Source organism: Cavia porcellus, unplaced genomic scaffold, assembly GCF_034190915.1.
Source record: "Cavia porcellus strain 051 isolate PalLab524CR breed Dunkin Hartley unplaced genomic scaffold, mCavPor4.1 scaffold_2, whole genome shotgun sequence".
Lineage (NCBI taxonomy): Eukaryota > Metazoa > Chordata > Mammalia > Rodentia > Caviidae > Cavia > Cavia porcellus.
Window position 1 is genome coordinate 112,156,243 of NW_026947485.1, and position 23,641 is coordinate 112,179,883.

The 23,641-nt window shown below is 34.7% G+C and overlaps 1 protein-coding gene across 2 annotated transcripts in view; it reads right to left on the reverse strand.

Annotated features, from left to right (window-relative positions):
* The window catches only part of LOC100716044 (cytochrome P450 2C25-like), a 45,724-nt gene that overhangs the window by 13,979 nt on the left and 8,104 nt on the right, over window positions 1-23,641 (reverse strand). For both annotated transcript variants that reach the window (XM_063233831.1, NM_001278754.1), the window contains exons 4-5: window positions 15,428-15,588; window positions 2,988-3,164 (exon numbers count right to left, since the gene is read on the reverse strand). In XM_063233831.1, the coding sequence (XP_063089901.1) occupies window positions 2,988-3,164; window positions 15,428-15,588 (338 nt within the window). The remainder of the gene's footprint in view (window positions 1-2,987; window positions 3,165-15,427; window positions 15,589-23,641) is intronic.

The following is a 23,641-nucleotide window of genomic DNA, read 5'->3' on the forward strand; positions in this document are numbered from 1 at the left end:
ATACAGCCTCAAAATCTGAAGAAAACAACATATAAAAATGATAAATATAAAAAATGTATTTCTTTCTTATAAGAAATATATCAAATAACAAAGAAAATCAAGACCTAAAGTATGAAAAATGGAGAATATTAATAAAAAATTATAAAAAAGAAGCAAAACTCTTGAGCTCAGAATACAATAGGTCAAAGAAATTAACTTGTTGAACGATTTAGCATCAGAGATGAACAAGCAGAAGAAATGAAGACAAAACATGAAGATAGGACAATAGAAGTTACTCTGTACATTCGATACAGCGGTACATATCTATAATTTCAGTATTGGGAGGCTGATCCTGGCCTTGAACTCACTACGTAGCCCAGAATAGTCTTCAAATTTCAGCAATCTGCCTGCCTCAGCCTCCCAATAGTGACATTATAGATATGTACCGCTGTGCCCTGTTTTTCTCACAAATGCTTTTAAAACACAAAAATAATGCAAAGTGTCTTTTCTGATACCAATGAGATGCACCTAGAAATCAGAAACAAAAGAAATTGGATGTTAAATATTATGTTCTTCACCCACCAATGAGTTAAAGACAAAATCACTTGAAAAAAGAGGGGGATAAAAGATATCATAAAAATCAAAATGCAATATAACAAAATGGTGTCATTAAGCAGATAATATTTTTAGAGGAAAATTTAGAGCTATAAATAGCCATATTCAAAAAGAGAAAGATGCTTAAGGCAGCAATGTGACTTTGTAACCTATAACCTAAGAAAACAAATTCAGACCAGCAGAAAAAAGTAACCGAAAAGAAATGCAAATCAACAGAATAATCACAGAAAACAAATATTAATTATTGAAAACAATTATCAATTAAACTAAGAAAGAGAAGACATCAGTGAATAAATAAACATACAACAGCTGTGACATAATTACTGATTTTGCGGAAGTAAAAAGGAGAATAAGAGAATACTTCAAAGAATAGTACTACAAAAAATAGGATTATCTACATAAATAGGAAACTGCCTACAAATATATAAATTACCAACACAGACTCAAGGTCAAATAGAAAATTTGAACACCTACAAGTCAAGACATTGAATTTATAATCATAAACTTCCATAAAAGGAAGATGTGAGATCAGACAACTCCACTGGTAAATTCAACGAAAAATTATAAATTGTGGTACATGTGCATATAAAATTAAAAATTAATCAGTTACAAAAGCCCCACAAAACCCTGTAACATGGCACAATGCATTTGTACATTCAAACCATTATACTAACAGAAAGAATGCAGAAGCACAGGTCATATATGTTAGATATGATTTATGCACAGTAGTCCATAGAGACAAAAAAGCAGATGGAGGTTACTAAATGATGAGATGTGGAAGAAGGATGTGAAGAAGTATATGATTAATGTAGTATTTGATAGGCTTTCACAGAAGGATGCAAAATTGTTGAAATAAGAGAACCAGTAGTTCTAGAAAACTTTTAATGAATTTCCCTACGGTTTACACATTAATAATGTTAACTGTGAGGAATATGAATATTATCTAAAATTCCTAAATAACAATACTTCTTGAAGTGATCTACAGATTTAATGCAAACCCTGTCAACTCAAACCCCAACCCTAATATAGAAACTCAAGACCCAGAAATCACCAAAACAGTTTGAAAACCAACAACAAAGTCTTATAATCCATTCTCCTTAGAAAGAAAATTTGATACAAACCTGTAGTAAATAAGCCTTATCTTGTATTACTGACACAGTGACAGGACTATAGATTAATGAGGCAGCACTGCAAGTCCACAAAGAAACCTTCACATTTAGAATCAATTTAGTTTTGACAAAGATGGCCAAGGAATGTCAAAGGGAATGAAGTGTCTTTACAATAAATTGTGTGCGGACATCGCAGTTGCTGCTTACCGGTCAGCTGATAGACACCAATTCTAACTCTTTGTCTGTCCAAATTCATTTGAAGTTACTCTCAATTAAAGTTTTGCTAATCTATCTAAGTGCTGTTTCTTATAATGCACCTATGATCACTCATTACCCTATACATAACCCTATAGGAAATTAACTCTCCTGTCTACCACTGTCAAGGTCTAGTTCCACCCGTGGGACATGCAGAAAGTCAAGCTAAGTGTAATCTTTCTTTTCTATTCTCCTGTACACTTTCTGCAAGGATGAAGTCCACTTTCATGTAATGACATGTTGTATATTTTCTAACTTGGCTACAAATTGTGTCAATTTCAGGGATGCTATTGTTTTCATTTCTGAATTTAACTATTAGTGTTTTGTCTTTTTTATTTAATCTATCTAGTTAATTGTCTGTCACTCTGTCTCAGAGAATCAGGTGTATATTTTGTTTTTCCTCAGCTAGATTATTTTTACCCAAACAATGAGGTCAATGTATTCTAAATAACTTAAAAATATTTTTTCAGGAAGAAATCAGAATGCCCTTCCTATGAGCCAGTGGCAGTCATGTGAGTGAGGAAAAGAACCAAGAAGTCAACCCACAATTCCTGTCAGCCAGCCAGCATGTAGACTGGGAGGCAAGAAGAGCCCCTGTGTAGGCAACCAATTGATTCAGAGGAACACAGACAGGGATGATAACAACTGAGTTAAAAAAAAAAAAAACTTAATGCTTATATTGACTGGTTGGCTTTACAGACTTGGGGCTGGTAATCTGAGTATCTGTTTAGAGGATAACAATATGCAATATAGTGAATATAGGGAATTTCCTTTGTTCTTGTTTCTGTAACACAGTATTGTTCTTGCTGTTCTGTTCTATTGTTTTGTTTTATTTCCTTCAAAATTAAAAAAAAATATTGTTTTTCAGGATGTTTAGAGCATTTTTATGCACACAATACATTTCCAAATATCTTACCAAGCAATTGTGCTCTAATCACTTAAACATTCCCAGTTTAAAAAAAAAAGAATTAATCAAGTCAGCACCAAACAGGCAAGAAATCAAAAACTCTACTGATATTTGCCTCTTACCTGGTTCATTTTGATCAGGAAACAATCAATAAAATCCCGAGGATTGCTAATATCCAGTGATTCTTGGTGTTCTTTTACTTTGTCCAAAATATAATTTCTAAGATAAAAAAAATTTTTAGCAAATCTGTTGTGACTTCCTGGAAGATAATCAATGAGTTTGGGAAAATTATTGTAGACCTACAAGAGAAAACACAAACATGTAAAAATTTTAGTGAAAATATATGTTCCATGTAGGAAGCCCCAGGGAGAAATTAAAACCATAAATATAAACTTTAAAACATGTATATAATCAGGAATTATTTCTATTGCAAATATATATTAACTCTCTATAGAGAACATCATGACCCAAATATCCAAAGTGATAACAATTTCTCAAACTCATACATTTTCTGTATTCTATAAAAACATTTTGACCTCATTTCTCTTTTTTCATTGATTCTTCATTATGTTTTCAAAGACAGCATGAATTAATGGCTTAGGTGATGGCAGGAAAACATTGGTCCTGGCCAAAAGACGATGGGATTTGAGCAAATCATGAAGTAGAAAAGAGTTCCCTCACGTTCTAACATTCTGCAACTTCAGGAGCAGAAGCTGCCATGGCCACAAGCTTGAGACCTACCTATGCTTGTCACTTGGAAATAGAGGAAGATTTCATCCTCAACCACAAGTTTGAGAATATAATGACCATTATAAAAATCCCAGTTTCATCATAGCCCATGTGCTCAAATTCTTGGCAGAGCTCTGCAGATCTAGAAATCAGCCAGCAATGGCACTACTGCAACATGTTCTAACAGAGGCCTCCTCCCCACTTCCTTGACTCTGGTTGGCAAAGACAGCTCAAAATTTCCCCATGTCTATTACTTAGAAACTGAAATGCCTTCTGGCCAAAACCCAGTATATGAATGCATCACCTGAGCACAAAAAGTAAACATGTCTTAATCAACCCCAAACCATAGAACTGCGTTTTCTGTAAACAAGTCTCACCACCACCCACCCTACTGCCTGGACTCCTCTTCGTGGCACAGTGAACACCACACCAGATGCACAAGCATCTTGTAAGGACACAAGAAACATAAAAGCAAACAGGATGGTGCCAAAGGATAAAAACCTACAGAAAGAGATGTGAATTTGAAGGGAATTCATTAACTCCTTGACAAAGAATTTTAAATAATGATTCTAAGGAAATTCAATGGGACACAAAAGAATGTAATAAAAAACATAAGGCAATGAGAAAATACAAAATATGTGAATCAAAAATTCACCAATAAGTTATCAACCACAAAAAATTAGAAACTAAAACCTTGAATCAGTAAAGTGAAAAACACAATAGAGACCTTCTGCAACAGACTGGATTGAGCAGTGGAAGCATTTTGGCCCCAGAAGGGCCAAAATTTAACACAGCCAATGTAAAAAAAGAAAATGTATTTATAAGAAGGAAGAAAGCCTATAAGACACGTGGGACAGAGTACAATGATGAGACCAAATAGAGGTATAGCAGAAACTTAAGAAGAAAAGAAAAAGGTTTTAAAAATTGTTTCACAAAATGATGATACCAACTTTCCCAACCTTCAAAGAGATATGGACATCCAGAACCAAGAAACACAAAGCCCCCACTAGAATCAACCAAACCAGGCTAGCACAAAAACATGTAATCAAAATATTAAAGTCACACAACAAAGAGATAATCCTAAAAAATCACAAGAGATATTTGTCAAGTCAAAAGGATGATCATATCATACCCATGCTATCCTTTTTGTAGAAACTTTATGGATCAGAAAACAATAGTAAGATGGAAGATAGATACCAAACACTGAATGAAACAGAAAAAAGGTTTCCCATTCCAGAATACTCAGCAAAATTATCCCTTAAAACTGAAGGAAAAATCTGGTCTTTCCCAAATAAACTCTAAGGAAATTCATCAGTATCAAACCAAACTTAGAGAAAATACTTAAGGAGTCCTGCAACATATAGGAAAGATAGTAATTAGCACCATAAAAGCATAACCATGCAATACTCACTAGACTAATGGATAAACAAAACAGAAGTCCATGAGAATTAGAATTTAGTACATCATAAAACTATCAAGACACAAAATAAAGAGGTGAAAACAAAATATATATGTATATATGCATAAAATCATAAACTACCAAATCACAAAATAAATAACTATATATGTATAGTTAAATAACTATATATATCTACACCAAAATACACAAAAAATAACTGTACAAATATACCACAGACTACCAAGTCATGAAAATAAATAATAAAAGAGGTGAAAAAGAAGTATAAATGTATCATAGTAAAATTAACACAATGACAGAAATAAGTTCATATTTATCAATGATAATCTTGAATGTAAATAAACATAACAAAGAGAAAAAAATGACTGAATTTAAAAAAGACCTCACTACATGCTGCATATAAAAACGTTAAAGATACATATAAACTAAAATGAAAAGCTAAAAAAGACATATCACACATGTGGAAATAAAAATTATTACTAGCTATCTTCATATTAGTTGAAACAGACTTTAAATCAAAAGCTATAAAAGGAAATAAAGAATTTAATTATATATTATTAGGGGGAATATTAAATTAGAATATAAGGCAAACATACACACACATATATACACACAGAACAATCCAAATACATAAGGAAACCATTAGTGCTAAGGGTAGAGATAGATTCTAATACAATGTTTGGAGACTTTAGCACCCCACAAATATAGATAGAACAGTTAGTGCTCCTCTCCTTTCCAGCTGCTGCTGGAACACCCTTCCATTCCCCCGAACTAGGGCAATATCCCAAGGCCTATCCCTCAACTTTTGTCCTAAGGCTTACTACCTACAAGAAGAGATAAGAAAATTAAAGGCCCCTGAGCCTACCCAGGAAAATTCCAAAAATCCCAAACCAGAATTTATGGGTTCCTGCATGATCTACAGTAACCTTTCCTCACCTAGAATTCATTGAAGCTTCATACGTTTTGACCTCATCTCATACATACAGTTATAATGGAATGAATTATGAAAAGGGTATGAGTAATACACACAGAGGACATGACTCAGCACCTTATCCATCATATGACCAATAATGCTCTGGAAGCCCCTAGAGGTATCCTCGCCCAGCACAACATTTTATATTCCAAAACCAATGGTTCTCATCACTATTGCAGTTTTCTTTTCAGTAATACAAGCCCACTCACTGAGTCACATGATTAAACTTTACTATTTTTTTCTTGTTGTCTCATGCAATGTCCATTTCTTTGTTCATCATGCATAATAACCCAGGAAACCATCTGGGAACTCACAGCCAGCATAGCCAGGAGCTCAGGCCCTTTGGTGGCAGATTTTATAGTCTTTGCCTCTCTTTACTACTTTTTGTGTCCTTGGTCACTCAGTGTAACCTTGAAATTCCAGCACAGTATCTGCCATGTGAAAAGAAAACTCCCATGAAAAGATAATGAAGCCATGGAATGGAAAATTTTACCATCCACCAGGAGCAAGAAGAGTTTCATGCATCTCTCAGGTTTCTGTTTATGCACCATCTCTATTGCCATAAACCCCTACAGCTTCTGGTTTGCTTTTCAGTATCTGGAATCTCTCAAGCTTCTAGAAAAAGGCTTCTAAAAGGAATGAAGGTCTAAAGGCATTTGCTCCTTCTAACCATACTGAAAAGAGTAGTCCAAAGGGACTCTCCAGGATGCACAGTGGTCTCACTAGGTGTTTTTTTTAGGCTAGAATCACACCCTGTCCCTGTACTAAATGGGAATCCAAAAATCTTACTTACCGAGGAAGACACAAAAATAAGGATGAAGCTCCTAACCAATGTCTTAGCAAGGTTTCTCATGCAACCAATATGAGAAACCCCATACTGAGACACAGTGGAGAGAACCAATTTCTGGGTTACAGCTAAGAAATCAACCTCTAAATGCATATACATGTGCAAGTTCCAAACACTTTACCCTAAGAGAAGTCTACTAAACTGATCTTTTGATCTTCTTTTCCTTTTTCCCTCACTGTCTCAAAACTGAAGGGCATAAACTCAATCCTTTTGATGTCCCAGATCCCCTTTTAGGGAACATTTCCTTAGCCATTCAGATTTAAGTGGTCATTCAGGTTATAACTGATGTTATCCTCAGGACCTGGTGAACTCTATGGACTCAAACCAAAAAGAACTCACAGATTTACTTTTTCTCTTCCTCTCTCCCCTAAGAATGTCCCAGTCCTTTTCCGTGTCCACAGCTATTTCTTCCTGGGCCTCTTAGGGTTGCTTCTTTACTACTAAGTTTCTTCCTTCCTCCATCATTTTTGGTTCAAGTAGTCATATGATAACCTTAGCTTCAAGTCTATTTTCCTGTCTAAAATGATATGTAAGCTATAGTTGATAAGTGATTTGTCACTGTGATGATTTGATTTGCTAGGAAACTCATATCCTTTCTTTTTTTTTTAAATTTTATTTAAGGAGAAAAGAAAAAAAAGCAGAGAAAGGGTACAAGTTATACAGATTTATAGAAAAACAAAAGAACAGTAGGAAGGAAATCACTAGTTAATGGATTACATATTGTCATCTTAGAAATAATTGTTCAAGTCACAAAATTAAAGCTTGTAAAGTGGACATTCCAACAATGATACTGCAAACAGTCTGTTCAATGATCCAATAAAACTCAGTGATATCATTTTCTATCTTATACACTTAAAAATACATGCAGTTATATAGTTTAGAGCACTTTCTTTTCCTCTCTTTTGTACAATGACTATTACACATTTTGGGTTTCATTGCTCCCACGATTCTTGTTTGCTTTTTTGGAAGAGAGTAAAACCAAATGTGAACAGCTATTTTGGAGAAAATGACATCTTAATAGGTAATACTGATTTAGTATCATCTTGTTTTGAAGTCTCATCTAGCTTTTGTTCTTCTGTCTCCAATGGTCTAAATAGGTTGTATCTTATTGGATTTTATTATGTACGATAGTATAAGCAAAAACCTTTTAAAGACAAGGAGATTATACAGAAAACATTGTTCATTTTCTGTTAGTCGATTCTAAATACTCTGTAATGCTGTCATTCTCTTAAATGGTTTTACACTGTTTTGATATACTTAATGCTACAGTATACGAAGTTGTACTCAAGGATTTCAAGGAAAGAGACAATATGGTAACTACTTTTGGGTCGGGATTATCTGGTGGTGAAACTCATATCCTTTCATCACATGAATCAGCAGGAATGCAGGGAAGTCAGTGCAGAGGAAAAATTTAGGGAGGGGTAAAGGAGACTGCACAAGAAATCAAATTTTTAAAGCTAGGCCCTTCCTGTGATACTGGTAACAGCAGGGTGTCTAGGCTAATAGTGCCTCAGGTGATCTCCCCAGTTTCTGCATCTCTTTTCCTATCTGCAGTTCTCAAGCTACCACTTACCTCTCTAATGGGTTTCTCACCCATTAGACTTTCCTCAGATCTTTGCAAGGGAGCAAGTTTCACCTTTCCTACTTGTAATGATAAGGAAAAACTAATTAAGATCCAGAGGACCCATACCCCTCATAATGGGGCATAACTGAAGACAACTGGTCAAATCCCTCCCATCTGTCAGTCAGTGTTCCCAAGAGGTACCTCTGCAGAAATACTTGTCAGGTTTTTATTGAGGTCTGTCAGGGAGATGTGCTAATTAGCCCTCTTTACACAAGCACACTGTTACACAGGTGGTTTTAGAGTTGGCTAGAGGTATCAACCCACTTTGGAATGCAGTACAAGGACTCCTATTTGGAAGACTGATTGTGATCAAATAGAGGGGTCCAAAGATACAAATGAAGTAACACTCGTGTCCATGCATAGTCAGAGACATCTGGCCTCTGAATCCCAATGCATTTACCATGGACACCCTAGAGCTGACCAAGTCAGAGACTGACCCAGGGGATGCCCAGTAAGGTTCCCAAGATCTCCATGGAATTCAGGTTTACAAGGGGACAATAGGAAGATACATAAGTCATGGACTGACCCAAGGGGGTACACTGTAAGTTTACTACAAGCTAATTTTTATACCTCTTGCCTACAGACCCATGGTATGGTAACTTCATCTATATCACCTGACTCCCCAGTTTGATGCCTTCTTAGACACTGGTGTGAATTTGATCCCTGGAAGAAAAAAAATACTGTGTATTTCTATGTAAAGAGGGATGGCTAATGTACTTTCTTGGTGCTCAAGAAACAAGGCCCCTCAAATGACTGTCTCAAGTATAACAGCATACTTCCAATAAAGCCTTTTTAAGGGGCAGGGGAAATGCTCAGAGGTGTCTTGTGCCCAAGCATCCCTGACCCTCTACTTAGAGTCTGATGTTTGCCATAGAACTAAACTTTTCTTCAGTTTATGCCACTGAAGACTTATTCTTGTCAGCTCCTTTCTTACATAAGCTACCTCCTTACCAAGCTGCATCATCAGTGCCTCCAGGAGGCAAAGGCATCCTCCTGAACTCACCTCATACTATGTATGATTGTCTACCTTAAGGTCCAGGACTAAGAGAACTCAACATCTAAGCCTTCTGGTAATCTATCCCTTTCAGAAGTGTGGGCATAGATAGTAGTATTCAAGTTCATGTCCTTTTCCAGTCATGCATACCCAACAGTGCAAAGAGAAACTGAAAAAATTCTTTGAGAACCATGAGCAGTTTGTTGGTGAGTTCCATAACTTGCCATTTTTTTTAAAATCTGATCTGACAAGATGTCCAGTTCATTCTAGTTCCTTGCTGAATGGCAATAGAAAGAGAATTATAAGGGTTGCAAGATAGGCCAAAGATGATGTCTTTTTGACTGACCCTGATGGTAATTAGCTGATCAATGTGTTATTTGGGACACCAAAAGGGCTCCAGAGGGTTTATAACACTGGGAGTGGGGAAACTAAATGGAGGTTTTGTTCCTCTAGGCCCTATTAGCAGGTATGTGTAAGGGCTTGCCTGAGTTATAAATTATGATAAGCTAAGAATCATCACTTATGGCTCTGATGAAAATCCAACAGCTTTCCAACACTGCCTTGAAGAGACACTCCATATTTAAACTTGGAGTGCGGGAGACAACTCCAGTGATTTCCTTTGAATCCAAAACAATTACTGTGACTTTGATTATTTGCAGACTCATTTCCTTATACTGATATGTAAAAAGCTGGCTAGGGTATTTCCTTCTGTGTTCAACTGGCTCTAAGCACTGCAAATAAGACTAGCTGAAGTGCTAATATGTAATATCTATATCCAACAGGCAGTCTTGTTTCCTAGCAGAGTGTTCTCCACAATACAGAATTGAGCCTGTGAAACATTAGAGCAAATAGCTCCAGGAATGTCAACTGGGTACAGCCTCAAGATAATAGACTATGACTCCCCAGGGCATAAGAGTTTGCATATCAGAAACAGAAGCATAGCCCCCCAAAACAATTCCACTGTTACCTTAGTTGGATTATGTAAATTGATCCTTCTGCATATCTTTATCTCTGCAATTTAAAGAGAAGCCAATCTTGCACCTGGCCAACCAGCTCAAGTTACTCAAATAATTCGTAATTCCCATCATCCTCACTATCACTCATCCTTTAGCTACCCCGCTTCTTCACAAGTTCATAAATTCTGAGAGAGGCTTAGGATCAAGGCCTTTGTTTGCATTTCCTCATGAGGATTGGATTTAGGACTCTTTGGCTGCTCTTGGAATATGTCTTGGTGTCTTTATTCTTGCCATGGGTTGGATTGGTGGTGGAAGATTGGAATTAACTTGCTAGGATTCTAATAACACCTCATTGAGATTACAAATATAACTTTTTGGATTGTGAGGAAAACTAGAAAGAGGATTACAATACTTGTATGACTGAACTCACTATTTGTGTTTACAATATTGGAGTCTAGAAAAGGCCAAATTATTCTGGGTTCATATTTCATTAGCAGTCAGCTCCTCACATTATGAGGAAGCTAAAAGAACTCCAACATGGGGTATATCAAGTCACTGATGTGGTTACACAGTCATTAACTACTGTGGCAAAGAAGAAGAATGGCAGTCGAGTAAGAAGAAACAACAAGCTAAAGTCATGCTGACTCGTAACAGGTAAAGTTCATGATAAAGCCCACAGCATCAAGGAGAACCAAAGTAACTCAAAGTCTCACAAGCACAAACAGCCTCAGTTCATGTTTTTCAAGAATAAATGGATCATCATTCTTCATTTGTAGAAAAATCAATTCACTTTCACTTTATTGAACCCAATAGTTTCACAAATTGCATGGTTGTTGCCCCATTTAAATAAAGCATATCTCAGTTTCAAACAAATGTAAACTATTTGCATTCTAACATACATCACCAGATAGGTCAACCTAACAGATCGTAGGAATAGACATCTTAGATCACCTGCTGTGAGCATACCTCCAAGTACACATAAACCACTAAACCTTGACCATAATGCACCTCACTCATATGTACATTTTAAATTCTGCCAAATGAGCCTCTTTGTGCCTCTTATTGACATGTCTTGAAAATTCTTTTTACAGTGATAGAAGTCAATGAACTCACAATTTGTCCTATGGCTCAAGTTACTCAAACTTCCCCATCTCCTTTTGAAGGACCTGTTCAGGTTTTTGTCAGGTGATAAAACTTCAGAAATAAAAAAAATACTACAAATTGTATTAATTATATCTAGAAATCTGGAAACCTAGACAAAATTGGGTAAATTCCTGAATCTATAAAACCTAAATAAATTTAACACAGATAAAAGGAAATGGAAGAAGTTGTTTAATAACTGCTATTTAAACATCCTCCAGATCTCACTGTTGTAGAGTTAAATTCAACATGTTGAGAAGATTGTATGCCAATCCTTCTGAAACTGTTTGAAAAATTAGAATGCGAAGAATGTTGTTAGACTCTTTATGTGGCTAGATTTACCATGGATCAAAACCACCTAAAGACTAACTATCTGATTAACACAGAGGCAAAAATTTTCAATAAAATAACCAATAAAGAAAATTCAACAGTATATAAAAAAGATCATAGAGCAGGATCAGGTGAGTTTCACCATAAGGACATGAAGGTGGTTCAACATTCTGGAGTCAGTAAACATGACACAGTACTTAAGCAGAATAAAGCACAAACCACATGGCAGTGAGCACACACAATATGATTTAAATCCTTGCATGATGAAAAAACTTCAACAAATTAGATATATAAGATATGTACTTCAAATTAGTAAAAAGTATATGTGAAAAAGTCACAACCAACAAATATCATGCTGAATGAGGAGAAAACCTATTCTTCTCTAAGGTTGAGAATAAGAAAAAGATGTGCATTTTCTCTGCTCGTATTTAATGTAACACTTAACAAGAATTATTAAGCAAGATAGAAAAAGTACAGCACTTTCAAATTGAAAATGTAAATTAATTATACTGAGAGATTACATAATTCTCATTGTCTGACAAATTCTCCTGTCTTCTTTCTCTTTCCCTTTATCCTGCTGACTTTTCTCTTCTTTCTCATTTATTAAAATGCCTATTTCCTTCTCTTTTCTCCCCTCTTTTACATCATTGCTGCCATCCTTTCTTCCTCTATTTTTTATTTTATTATTGCTGTATTTTGTCATTTTTGTTTAATTACTCTTAAACTATTAAGTGCATATTACATTTTCTGTGGCCATTCAGTGTTGTGTCTAGGATGCTTTCATTTATCCAAGGGATTGCCTTGACTGTTTCCTGCTTGTGAGCACTGCAGCAGATCTATCTAAGCACAAGTATGATTGAAAGATACTATGCCACTGAACAACAATTAAAGATACAGACTGTCAAGATGGATTAAAGAAAAATGTTTCTATAGGTTGCCTTCAAGAAATATTCTACCCACAAAGACATATACAAACTGAAAATGAGGGGATGGAAAATAACAATCTCTGAAAACCAGGAAAAAGAAGCTGTAAACTTCAAATCAAAATTAGTTAGAAGACATAAAAAGGATACTACATATTGATAAAGTCAATAATAGACAAAGAAAAATTATTTATATAAAGCATTAGCTACCCAATTTTATTACACAAACAGTACTTTACTTAAAAGACAAAAAGATACCACAACAAAAACAGTGAGCGATTTCAAAATACTACTCAAAAATAGATAAGTCATCCAGACCCCATCCAAAAAATCAAGAAATATTAGAGCTAATCTTTAGTGCAGATTAATGGGGTTTACCAGACATGTCCAGAATTACATCCAATAACAGCAGAAAACACATTGTTTTCAAAAGCTAATGAAGATTTCTGCAATATAGACCATATGGTAGGCCACAAGGCAAATCTTAAAAAACACAAACACTTAAAATAATCACAGACATCTCATCAAATCAAAATTGGAAAAAATTAGAAATCAACAAGAACATAAAATATAAAATCATAGAATAAAACACTCTAATGATCATTGAATCACTGGAAAGTCAGGGGTATTTTAAAAATATTTAGACTCAAGTGATAGGGCAAGGATATATGAGGTGAAAAGTAGACAGTTCTGAGATGCAAGTTTATAACCATAAATGCCTACATGACTAAGTATCACAAGATCTCAGAAAAAAAAAAACCAATGGGAAACCACCAGGTTGAAAAAAATAGATGAAATGAATGAAATGGACACTAAAATGGACGCAAAAGATCAATGAAAAGAATTAGTTCCTTGGAAATAAAATATTGACAAAGCCTTATCCAAACAAATGAAAAAAGTGACAAGAGCTCAGTTAATAAAATTATGTGAAAACAGTGATATTAAAAAAGATATTACTTTTTAGAAATCTACAGAATTGTTAGAAAGTATATAAAATTATAGAAATTTTGAAATTCTATATTTTAATATTATAAAGTTCAGACAAGATGGATACATTTTAAGATATGTATGATCCATCAAAATTGGACTTAAATAATGCATACAAGCCTAAGTGGATTAAAAACTGATGAGGTTGAAGCAGTAATAAAGTCTCCAAAAAAGAAAAGTCCAGGATTAAGCAGACTTAGTATTAAATTTTACCAGATTTTTAAAGAACAACAATGTTCTTTAAACTATCCCATGAAGCAAAAATGAAAAAGTCTTTCTAATTGAACATACAATCAACTCTTATCTTGAAACCAAAAAGGGGAAAACAACTGAGATGCACATCAACTGAGGAATGGATAAAAAAGATGATTTTTTATATAATGGAGTACTATGTAGTCATAAAGAAGGGAAAACTGGAGGCTTTTATTGATAAGTGGATGCATCTTGAGATCCTACATGTAAGTCAAATAAATCAGACTCATATGTGTAAATATGATTTTGTTTCACTAGTGTGAGAAACCAAATGAGTAAAGATTCAAAATATACAATAGATATTTTAATTTGGGGATGAATTGTTCAAAAGAAAACATAGACTATGATGAAGAAAGTAAAAAGGAACAACGCAAAATAAAAGTAGGTGTATGCAAGGTAGTTTTATAGCTAATTTCTCTTAGTTCATAGAAAAGAAAAGTTTGTCCTAATGTTGTTTGGACAAGATATTGTGCCTATATGTTGTACTCTGAATAACTACTATGAAGACAACAATCTGCAATGTATTAGCTATTTTAACAGTCTTCTAATCCTGTTTTGAGGCTCTGTTTCATGATTCTTTTTCTTTTTCTCTTTAAAATAAATAAAATAAACAGAGTAAAGACCTAACACAAAAACAATAGTATACACAAAGACTTCTTGTACATACATGAAAAATCAATAAGAATCTTTCATACAATATTCAAAAACAAAACCCACTGAAAAAACATGTGCACATGAGCAGAAGTGCCTGCTTAAGATCTTGTGGCCTGGAATCCATCCAGTGACAGCCCAGAGAGCCAGACAGTTTGTGACAAGTTCCACCTACCCACCTGGGGGAGGGGAAGAGGGAGAGACAGCGGGTAATCACATGATAAAAAGAGGCAGGGAAAAAGGTCCTGGCAAATATATCTTTCCAGAACTCTCTGCCCCATTCTGTTTTCTGTATTTTCCTCATTACTAATAAAGTGTCTTCCTTTCTTAAACTCTAGCCTAGTAATTCTTTGTTGGTGCTGAGTTTAAAATCCTACTGAGCTGCTGTTCATTACAGTGGTAATTATTTCTGATGTGACAAAATGGTGATGGGAGAACCATACACCTACTCTTCATCTCAATCTGAGTAACATCAGCTCAGAATGAATCAAAGACCTGAAATTTCTCTAAGAAAACATTGATAAAACAGGAAATTGTACACAAAAGCAAAGACCTCCAAAATAAAACCCAGCAACATAGCAAATAATAGCACAAATCAACAAATGTGAATATATTAACTTTAAAATTTTCTGTATAGCAAAGGTAGCAATAAAACAGTGAAGAGATAACCTGCAAAATAGAATGCACCAGAAAAAAGAGGAAAGGTCCTTTTTTCAGAAAAAAAGTATGTTAACCTCACCTGCATCCACTTGGAGCTAAGAATCTTCGTATTTTCGTTTACTGTTTTCATCAATGTAAGAAACTTTTGGTCTTTGTAATCATATCGATTCTGGAAAACAATGGAGCAGATCACATTGCATGGAGCACAGCCCAGGATGAAGGTGGGGTCACAGGGTGATCCTGAAGAATTGGAAAGAGTTTGGAATATGATTAAAACATGCATATAAAATACTGCCTTTATAAACAGGTGAAGTTACTTTAGAAACTTTCATCAGTATCTAACATCAAATTCTTATATGAAGTGTTCACTCAGTGTGGGTAAATGAAGCCCATCACTTTTCACTTAAATCTGACTTGAGCATTACACCTAAGCTGGTGAAGTAATGGATTTTTATGTTCACTTCACATCTCCTGTCTTTATTTGCACCCTTTAAGCCAGTCAGATCCTTTGGAAGGAGAAAGAAGATTTTTAAAAACAGTAATTCAGCTATTCAAAGAAGAATCATATTTGTCCACAAAGCCTGATGTAACATTATACTGACTGAAAGGGAAAGAATGAGAATCTGAAAATTACAAACATAAAGAATAACTGAACTATCCTGAAAATAAGAGATCATAAGCTTAGGAAAGTGATGCATACCATGAATGCTCAGCATAATAGAGAAAAGGAAGTCAAGAGACACATATACAGGAGCTAAAAATTCCATTGAAAGTATACATAACACATCAAACAATGGCAAATATACAATATCAGACCTAGAAGCATGGTCATGATTAGTCATCCCAAAAAGAAAGATCTCTTAAAGATAGCAAGGGACCATGTAAAACAAATTCAACATATGTTAAATTAAGCAAAAGAGAAAAGCATAAGACTTACTGGATTCAGTGAGAAAATTAGAGATAGCACAAAGGCCATAAAAAGTCTTCACTGAAGTACTGTCACAAAACTTTGCACATATGGGTAAAAAATTTGACATACAATAAAGGAAGCATATAGAACTCAAAATAGCCATGGCAAAAATAAATTTACACAAAGGAATATAATAATAAAGATTCCAAAACAACCAGGGAACCACTGTGCACCAAGTTGTGCACCACATTGAAAGAGCTGAAGGCCTATACAGCATATTCCACCTAGCTGTGCAGCTTTGGTATGCCTCTCAGAACCTGGTAGAGACCCAACCAACAACCTCAAGCAGCCAGTGAGCTTCAGTTGGCCACATGCAGGTTTGCTGAAGGTCCTCTTGATGTAATCACCCCAATTGGGAATTTTCTGAGTACTGCTAGGAACCACTCAGCTGGGGAAACTCCCTCAAATTTGAACAGCCATCCTCAAGCCAGGGAACAACTGAAATTTTGCATTAAGCTGCTACAGGAGAATACAGGAAAATGACAAAACAAAAGAGCAAAATGCCATCTCAAACATCCAACTTATCACAAAAAGCCTAGGAGACATGGACATGAAAGAAAGTATAAGTTACACATCTGAAATTTCTGAAATGATAGCAATTGAAATAAAAAAAAAACAGCTCCATGAAGCTGTAAAACAACTCATCCAAAATAATATGTCAGTTTTACCTGAAGAGATGATAAACATAATGAAAAAAATGCTGAACACATCTAAAAAAGACATAGTTAAAAAATAGAGGAGCACTGCAAAACAGTGGAAACTGTAAGTAAACAACATAAGAAAGAATTACAATATGAAGATAGAGTTTCAGACCCTGAAGACAAGATTGAACACGAAAGAAAAGATCTCTTAAAAATAACAAAGAATCAGGAAATAACCATCCAGCAATTGCAAGGTGATGCAAAGAAAAACAATAAGAATGATGGGGAAAACAAAAATAGCAGTAACACAAGTGGTATTAAAAGGCTATTTTCACAAATAATAGCAAAAAATTTCCCAAACAAGGGAAAGGAAACCGGCATGCAGATAAGTGAAGCATATACAACTCTAAATAGCCATAACCAAAATAAAACTATGGCCAGACATATAATAATCAACATCTCAGAAATTCAATATATGAACACAACATTAAAAGCTGTTAGATAAAAGAAACAAATCACCTATCAAGGAAAGCCCATCAGAATCACAGCAGACTTCTCAACACAAGCAATAATTAATAACTGACAATCCAGAAATTTAACGTAAATACAGAATAGTAAAATCTGTCAGAAAAAAGAAACAAACCACCTATAAAGAAAAGTCCATCACAGTCACAGCGTAGAATGAAGTATTTCACATCCTAAAAGAAAATGACTTCCAAATCAGATTGATGTACCCTGAAAAACTATCTTTCAATATTGATGGAGAAATAAATTATCTCAACAATAAAGAATGACCACCAAACAAACTGTAAAGAATAGGGAAAGATGTTCTATATACACATAAAAATGACTATGGTTTCAATAACACCAACAGAATAAAACCACAAAGCAGAGCAAACAATTAAACATAGCGGGAAGTTAAAGAACCAACAGCAGAAAGATAACATGACAAAAATAAACCAATATATATCACTTATAATCATTAATGCAAATGACATCAATTCACCAATTAAAATAAAGACTGGCAGGATGAATCACAAAACAACATCCAACTTTATGCTGTGTGCAAGAAACTCATCTAACCCAAAAGGAAATTCATAGATTGAAAGTCAAAGGATGGAAAACAATACTCTGCAACAGTAACTGAAATAAAAGGAGAAGTAGCTATTCTGCTAACAGACAACGTGAACTTTAAACCAAGAATTATCAAAAGAGATAAAGAAGGTCACTACATACTAGTTAGGGGAAAACTTCAAAAGGAAGAGATAACAATTATAAATATATATGCATAAAATTCTGGAGCACCCAGCCATGCAAAACAAATAACAGGAATGAAAAAGCAAATAAGCAACAAAACAATTATAATGGGAGAACTTAACACCCACTGACACAAAAAGAAAGATCAATTAGTCAGAAAATCAACAAAAAAATAAAAGAACTGAATCAAACTTGTGAACAAATGAACTTAACAGATGTGTATAGAGTGTTCTACCCAACAACAGTATATACATTCTTTTCAGCCTAACATGGGACATTCTCAGCTTCACATGGGACCATATGCTTAACTAAATGCAAAAGAACTGAAATGGTCCTATGCATATTATCTGATCATAGTCCCATGAAACTGGAAATTAATGAGAAAGGAAAGTGCAAAAACTCCATAAACAAATGAAAACTAAACAATATACTCCTGAATAATTGATGAGTCATAGAAAAATTTAAAGAAGAAATTAAACAATATCTACAAGCACACAAAAATTCAAATACAAATACAACTTTTCGGGACCTTTTGGTTGCAATAAAAGCAGTCCTCAGAGGGAAATTAGTTGCACTGAATTTCTGTATCAGAAAATCAGAAGAAACAAAAATAAACAACTTGATACTACACCCTAAACATCTAGAAAAAGAAGAACAAGTCAAGCCCAAAACCAAAAGATGGGAGGAAACTATAAAATCAGAGCAGAAATTAGTGCAATAGAGACTAAGAAAACAATACAAAGAATTAGTAAATAAGAGTTGTTTCTCTGAAATAATAATTAAAATTGATAAGCCCCTAGCAAACTTTATTTTAAAAAGAAAAGCAAAAACTCATATTCATGCAATAAAGAATGAAAAGTATGAAATCACTAGAGACCTTGTGGAAATACAGAAGATCATCAATACATACTTCAAAAACCTTTACTCACATAGGTTCAATAACACAGAAGAAATAGATTCCTTGAAATACATGAATTATCAAAGCTGATGTAAGACAGCTGAATAATCCAACTTCAGTTAATGTTGAAAATGTAATTAGAACATTACCAACAAAGAAAAGCCCAGGTCCTGATGGATTCATAGCTGGATTCTACAAGAAATTCAAGGAAGACTTAATGTCAGTGTTCCTAAAACTCTTCAATGAAATTAAAAGTGAAACAGTTCTGGCTAACACATTCCTGGAGGCAAGTTTTATCCTAATGTCAAAACAAGAGAAAGACTCAACCAAAAAAAGAGAACTATAGGCCAATCTACCTAATGAACATATATCTATATCTGGTAATCTTAATAACTCATTTGAAGATAACTAAGCAAATTAATAACATTTGTTATGTTTCTACCACCTTTTTAAAAAGAAAGATATAGTCTTATTGCTTGGGTTTTCTGTTATTGTTAGTTATTTGTCTCTTTTGTTTCTGTTTTTACATGCATTTTTTTTTTGTTTTGTTTTGTTTTTTTTTCTAGTTCAGCAAGGATATGCATAATTTTATACATGCCTAAAATTTCTCCTAAAGAGTTTACAAAAATTGATTTTATTATGTGTAATGACATGAACAGTTATTTTGAAGAAAACAAAACATGGTAGACATTGCTAATATCCTATCATCTTGTTTTGAAGTCTTATAATAGTTTTATTGTTTGTTTTGATTGGTTCTAGCCTGTTTTATGTTATTTGATTTCAATATATGTGAGGGTATGGACGGCCATTTTGAAGAGAACAAGAGACATTATGGTAGCCATTGTTGATTTCCTATTATCTGGTTTTGAAAGTCCATAATGCGCTCCCAAACTGGGAAACTCGGCTGGTGGCTGGAGTGAGTCCACATGAGCCCCCATAGACTTTGTTAAGATCATTGCTCCCAGAGCTCAAGGACCTGCCCAGAGCCCAGCCACAGTAGACTAGCCTACGGAGCTTTTGTGGCCTGGGTAGATTACACTCAGTGACCTTCTTGAGTTACAGGAGTTGAGAGCAGGTGAAGTTCGAGGGCACTGGTCTTTGCCTGGGAAGAGCTTTAGTCCATCATCCACAGTGGGTAGGTGCCTGCTCAGCTACCTGGAACACTGAAGGTGGCACAGGAGGGCCTGAGGGCCTGAGTGGACCATGCTCAGCAACCTCTATTCAGTCCCAAGAGCTGAGGGCGTAGGAGGTGATTTCCAGCACACCCAGGGGAAGCCTTGGAACAACACTTGAAACACAGAAATATAGGAAAATGACAAAACAAAAGACCAAAATGCAATCTCAATCATCCAGCCCATCCCAAGAAAGTCTAAGAGCCATGTATAAAGAAGAAAATATATGCCATACACCCAAAATATCTGTAATAATAGCAACTGAAATAAAGAAGCAACTCCAGGAATCTTTAAAGGAATTCAAACTAGAAATAATCTACCAGGTAAAAGAAGAAATGATAAAAGTAATGAAAGAGATGCTGAACACATCTAAAGAAGACACAGTTAAAAAAAATTAGAGGAACAAAACAAAAAGATAGAATCCCTGGATGAACAATTTAAGAAAAAAAACAGAATACATGAAGCAGATGCAAAGAGATATACAGGAAATCAAAAATTCCATCAAAAGTTGTCAAAACCAACTCAATGAAAGCAAAGATAGAAATTCAGACACTGAAGACAAGATTGCAGCTAGTGAACAGGAAAGAAAAGATCTTTTAAAAATAAAAAGGAATCAGGAAATAACAGTTCAACAGCTGCAAGATGATGCAAAGAAAAACAATATAAGATTGATAGGGATAAATGAAAATGAAGAGAACAACACAAATAATATCAAGAGGCTGTTGTCATAGTTTCTGTCTGTGTCCCCCAGGCCTCATGAGTTTGCATTGTGTATTGGTGATTGGTTCATTGTCTAGTGTTTTGATTGATGGTGTCAGTGCTCCACCCACAAAGGAATGGATCCAGGATGTAATGTAATGGCAGGAAGGTGTGTCTTGATCCTTGCTGGTTCCTGCTTGCTGTTTGCTGTTGGTGGCCACCATGAATGGAGGCCCAGCCATGCCTGCCTGCCTTGGAGCCAACTGAGTGTGGACTGAAACTTCCAAAAACTGTAAGAAACAAACCTTTCCTTTCCCAACTTAAGCTTCAGGTATTTTGTCTCAGCAACAAGTAAAAAGTTACTAAGACAGCTGTTCACAGAAGTAAAAGCTGAAAATTTTCCCAATGTGAGAATGGAAACTGATATTAGGAGTAGTGAAGCATATAAAACTCCAAATAGCCATAACCAAAATAAAACTGCACCCAGACATAATAATCACCATCCTACAAATCCAACATAAGAATAGAATATTAAAAGCTGTCAGAGAGAAAAGACAGATCATCTATAAAGGAAAGCCTATCAGAATCACAGCAGACTTCTCAATACAAACAATGAAGTCAAGAACAGCATGGAGTGAAGTATTTCAATCCTAAAGGAAAATGATTTTCAACCTAGACTGATGTACCCTGTGAAACTGTCCTTCAAAATGGATGGAGAAATAAGATACTTCTATCACAAAGAACAGCTGAAGAACTTCACAATCATCAAGCCAACCCTGAAAAGAATACTGAAAGACAGTCTAGATACATAGGAAAAAACTACTAAGCAAGGTAGACAACTAAAAAGAATGGAAAGATAAAGATGTAACAGCAGAAAGATAACATGTCAAAAATAAGCCAATATATAACAGTTATAACCATTAATGTAATTAGTCTCAATTCACCAATTAAATGAAATGACTGGCAGAATGGATCAAGAAACAACATCCAATCTTATGCTGTCTGCAAGAAAGCCATCTAACCCAAAAGGAAACTCACAGAATGAAAGTCAAAGGATGGAAAATAATACTTCATGCAACAGGAACCAAAAAAAAAAAAAAAAAAAAAAGGAGGTGGGGGGGTAGCTATTTTGTTTGCAGATAGTGTGAACTTCAAAGCAAGCATGATCCTTAGAGGTAAAGAAGGTCACTACATACTGGTTAGGGGAATACTTAAAGAGGAAGAGATAACAATCTTAAATATATATGCACCAAATTCCAAAGTGAACAGTTATACAAACAAGTATTAATAGAAATGAAAAATCAAATTACCAATAACACAATTATAATAGGAGACCTTAACACACCATTGACACCTAGGGACAGAACAATCAGACAGAAATCAGCAAAGAAATAACTGAACTAAATCACAATTGTGCACAAATGGACTTGGTAGGTATATACAGTGTGTTCCATCCAACAACATCAGAATATACATTCTTCTCAGCAGTACATCGGATATTCTCTAAAATAGACCATATAGTAGCTCACAGAACATATTTAAATAAATGCAAAGACTTGAAATTATCCCATGCATGTTAACGGATCATAATGCCATGAAACTAGAAATTAATGATAAAAGAAACTGCAAAAACCCCACAAACACCTGGAAATTGAATAATACACTTGAGCAATCAGTGAGTCACAGAGGAAATTAAAGAACAAATTAAACAATACCTACAAGCAAACCAAAATAGAACTACAACTTACTGGAATCTGTGGGTGCATTGAAAGCAATCCTTAGAGGAAAATTTATTGCACTGAGTTCCCACATCAGGAAAACCAAACTAATACAAATAAACAACCTAATGCTACATCTCAAACATCTAGAAAAAGAGTAAGTCAAGCCCAAAACCAAAAGAAGGGATGAAATTATAAAAATTAGAGCAGAAATTAATACAATAGAGACTAAGAAAATAATCCAAAGAATCAATGAATCCAAGAGTTGGTTCTTTGAAAGAGTAAATAAAATTGATAAGGCCCTAGCCAACCTTATTTAAAAAAGGAAATAAAAAGCTCAGATTTATGCAATAAGTAATGAAAAAGGCAAAATCACTAAAGACTCTGTGGAAATACAGAAGATCATCAACACCTCTGTCAAAAACCTCTACTCTCATAGGTTTGACAACACAGAAGAAATGGACAGATTCCTAGAAACATATGAAGTACCAAAGCTAGGTCAAGAAGATGTAAAGCTGCTGAATAACCCAATTTCTATTAATGAAATTGAAAATGTAATTATGTCCCTGTCTACAAAGAAGAGCCCAGACTCAGACAGATTTACTGTAGATTTCTACAAGAAGTACAAAGAAGACTTAAAGCTTACACTCCTCAAACTCTTTAATGAAATCGAAAGGGAAGCAATTTTTCCTAAGTAATTCCTGGAAACAAATGTTACTCTAGTACCAAAACCTGAAAAAAATCCAACTAAAATAGAGAACTACAGGCCAATCTCCCTAATGAACACAGAAGCAAAAGTGCTCTATAAAATATTGGCAAACAGGATGCAGAAAATCATAAAGATTATAAGCCACAACCAAGTGGGAGTCATCTCAGGCATGCAGGGATGGTTCAACATATGTAAATTAATAAATGCAATCCACTATATCAATAAAGCC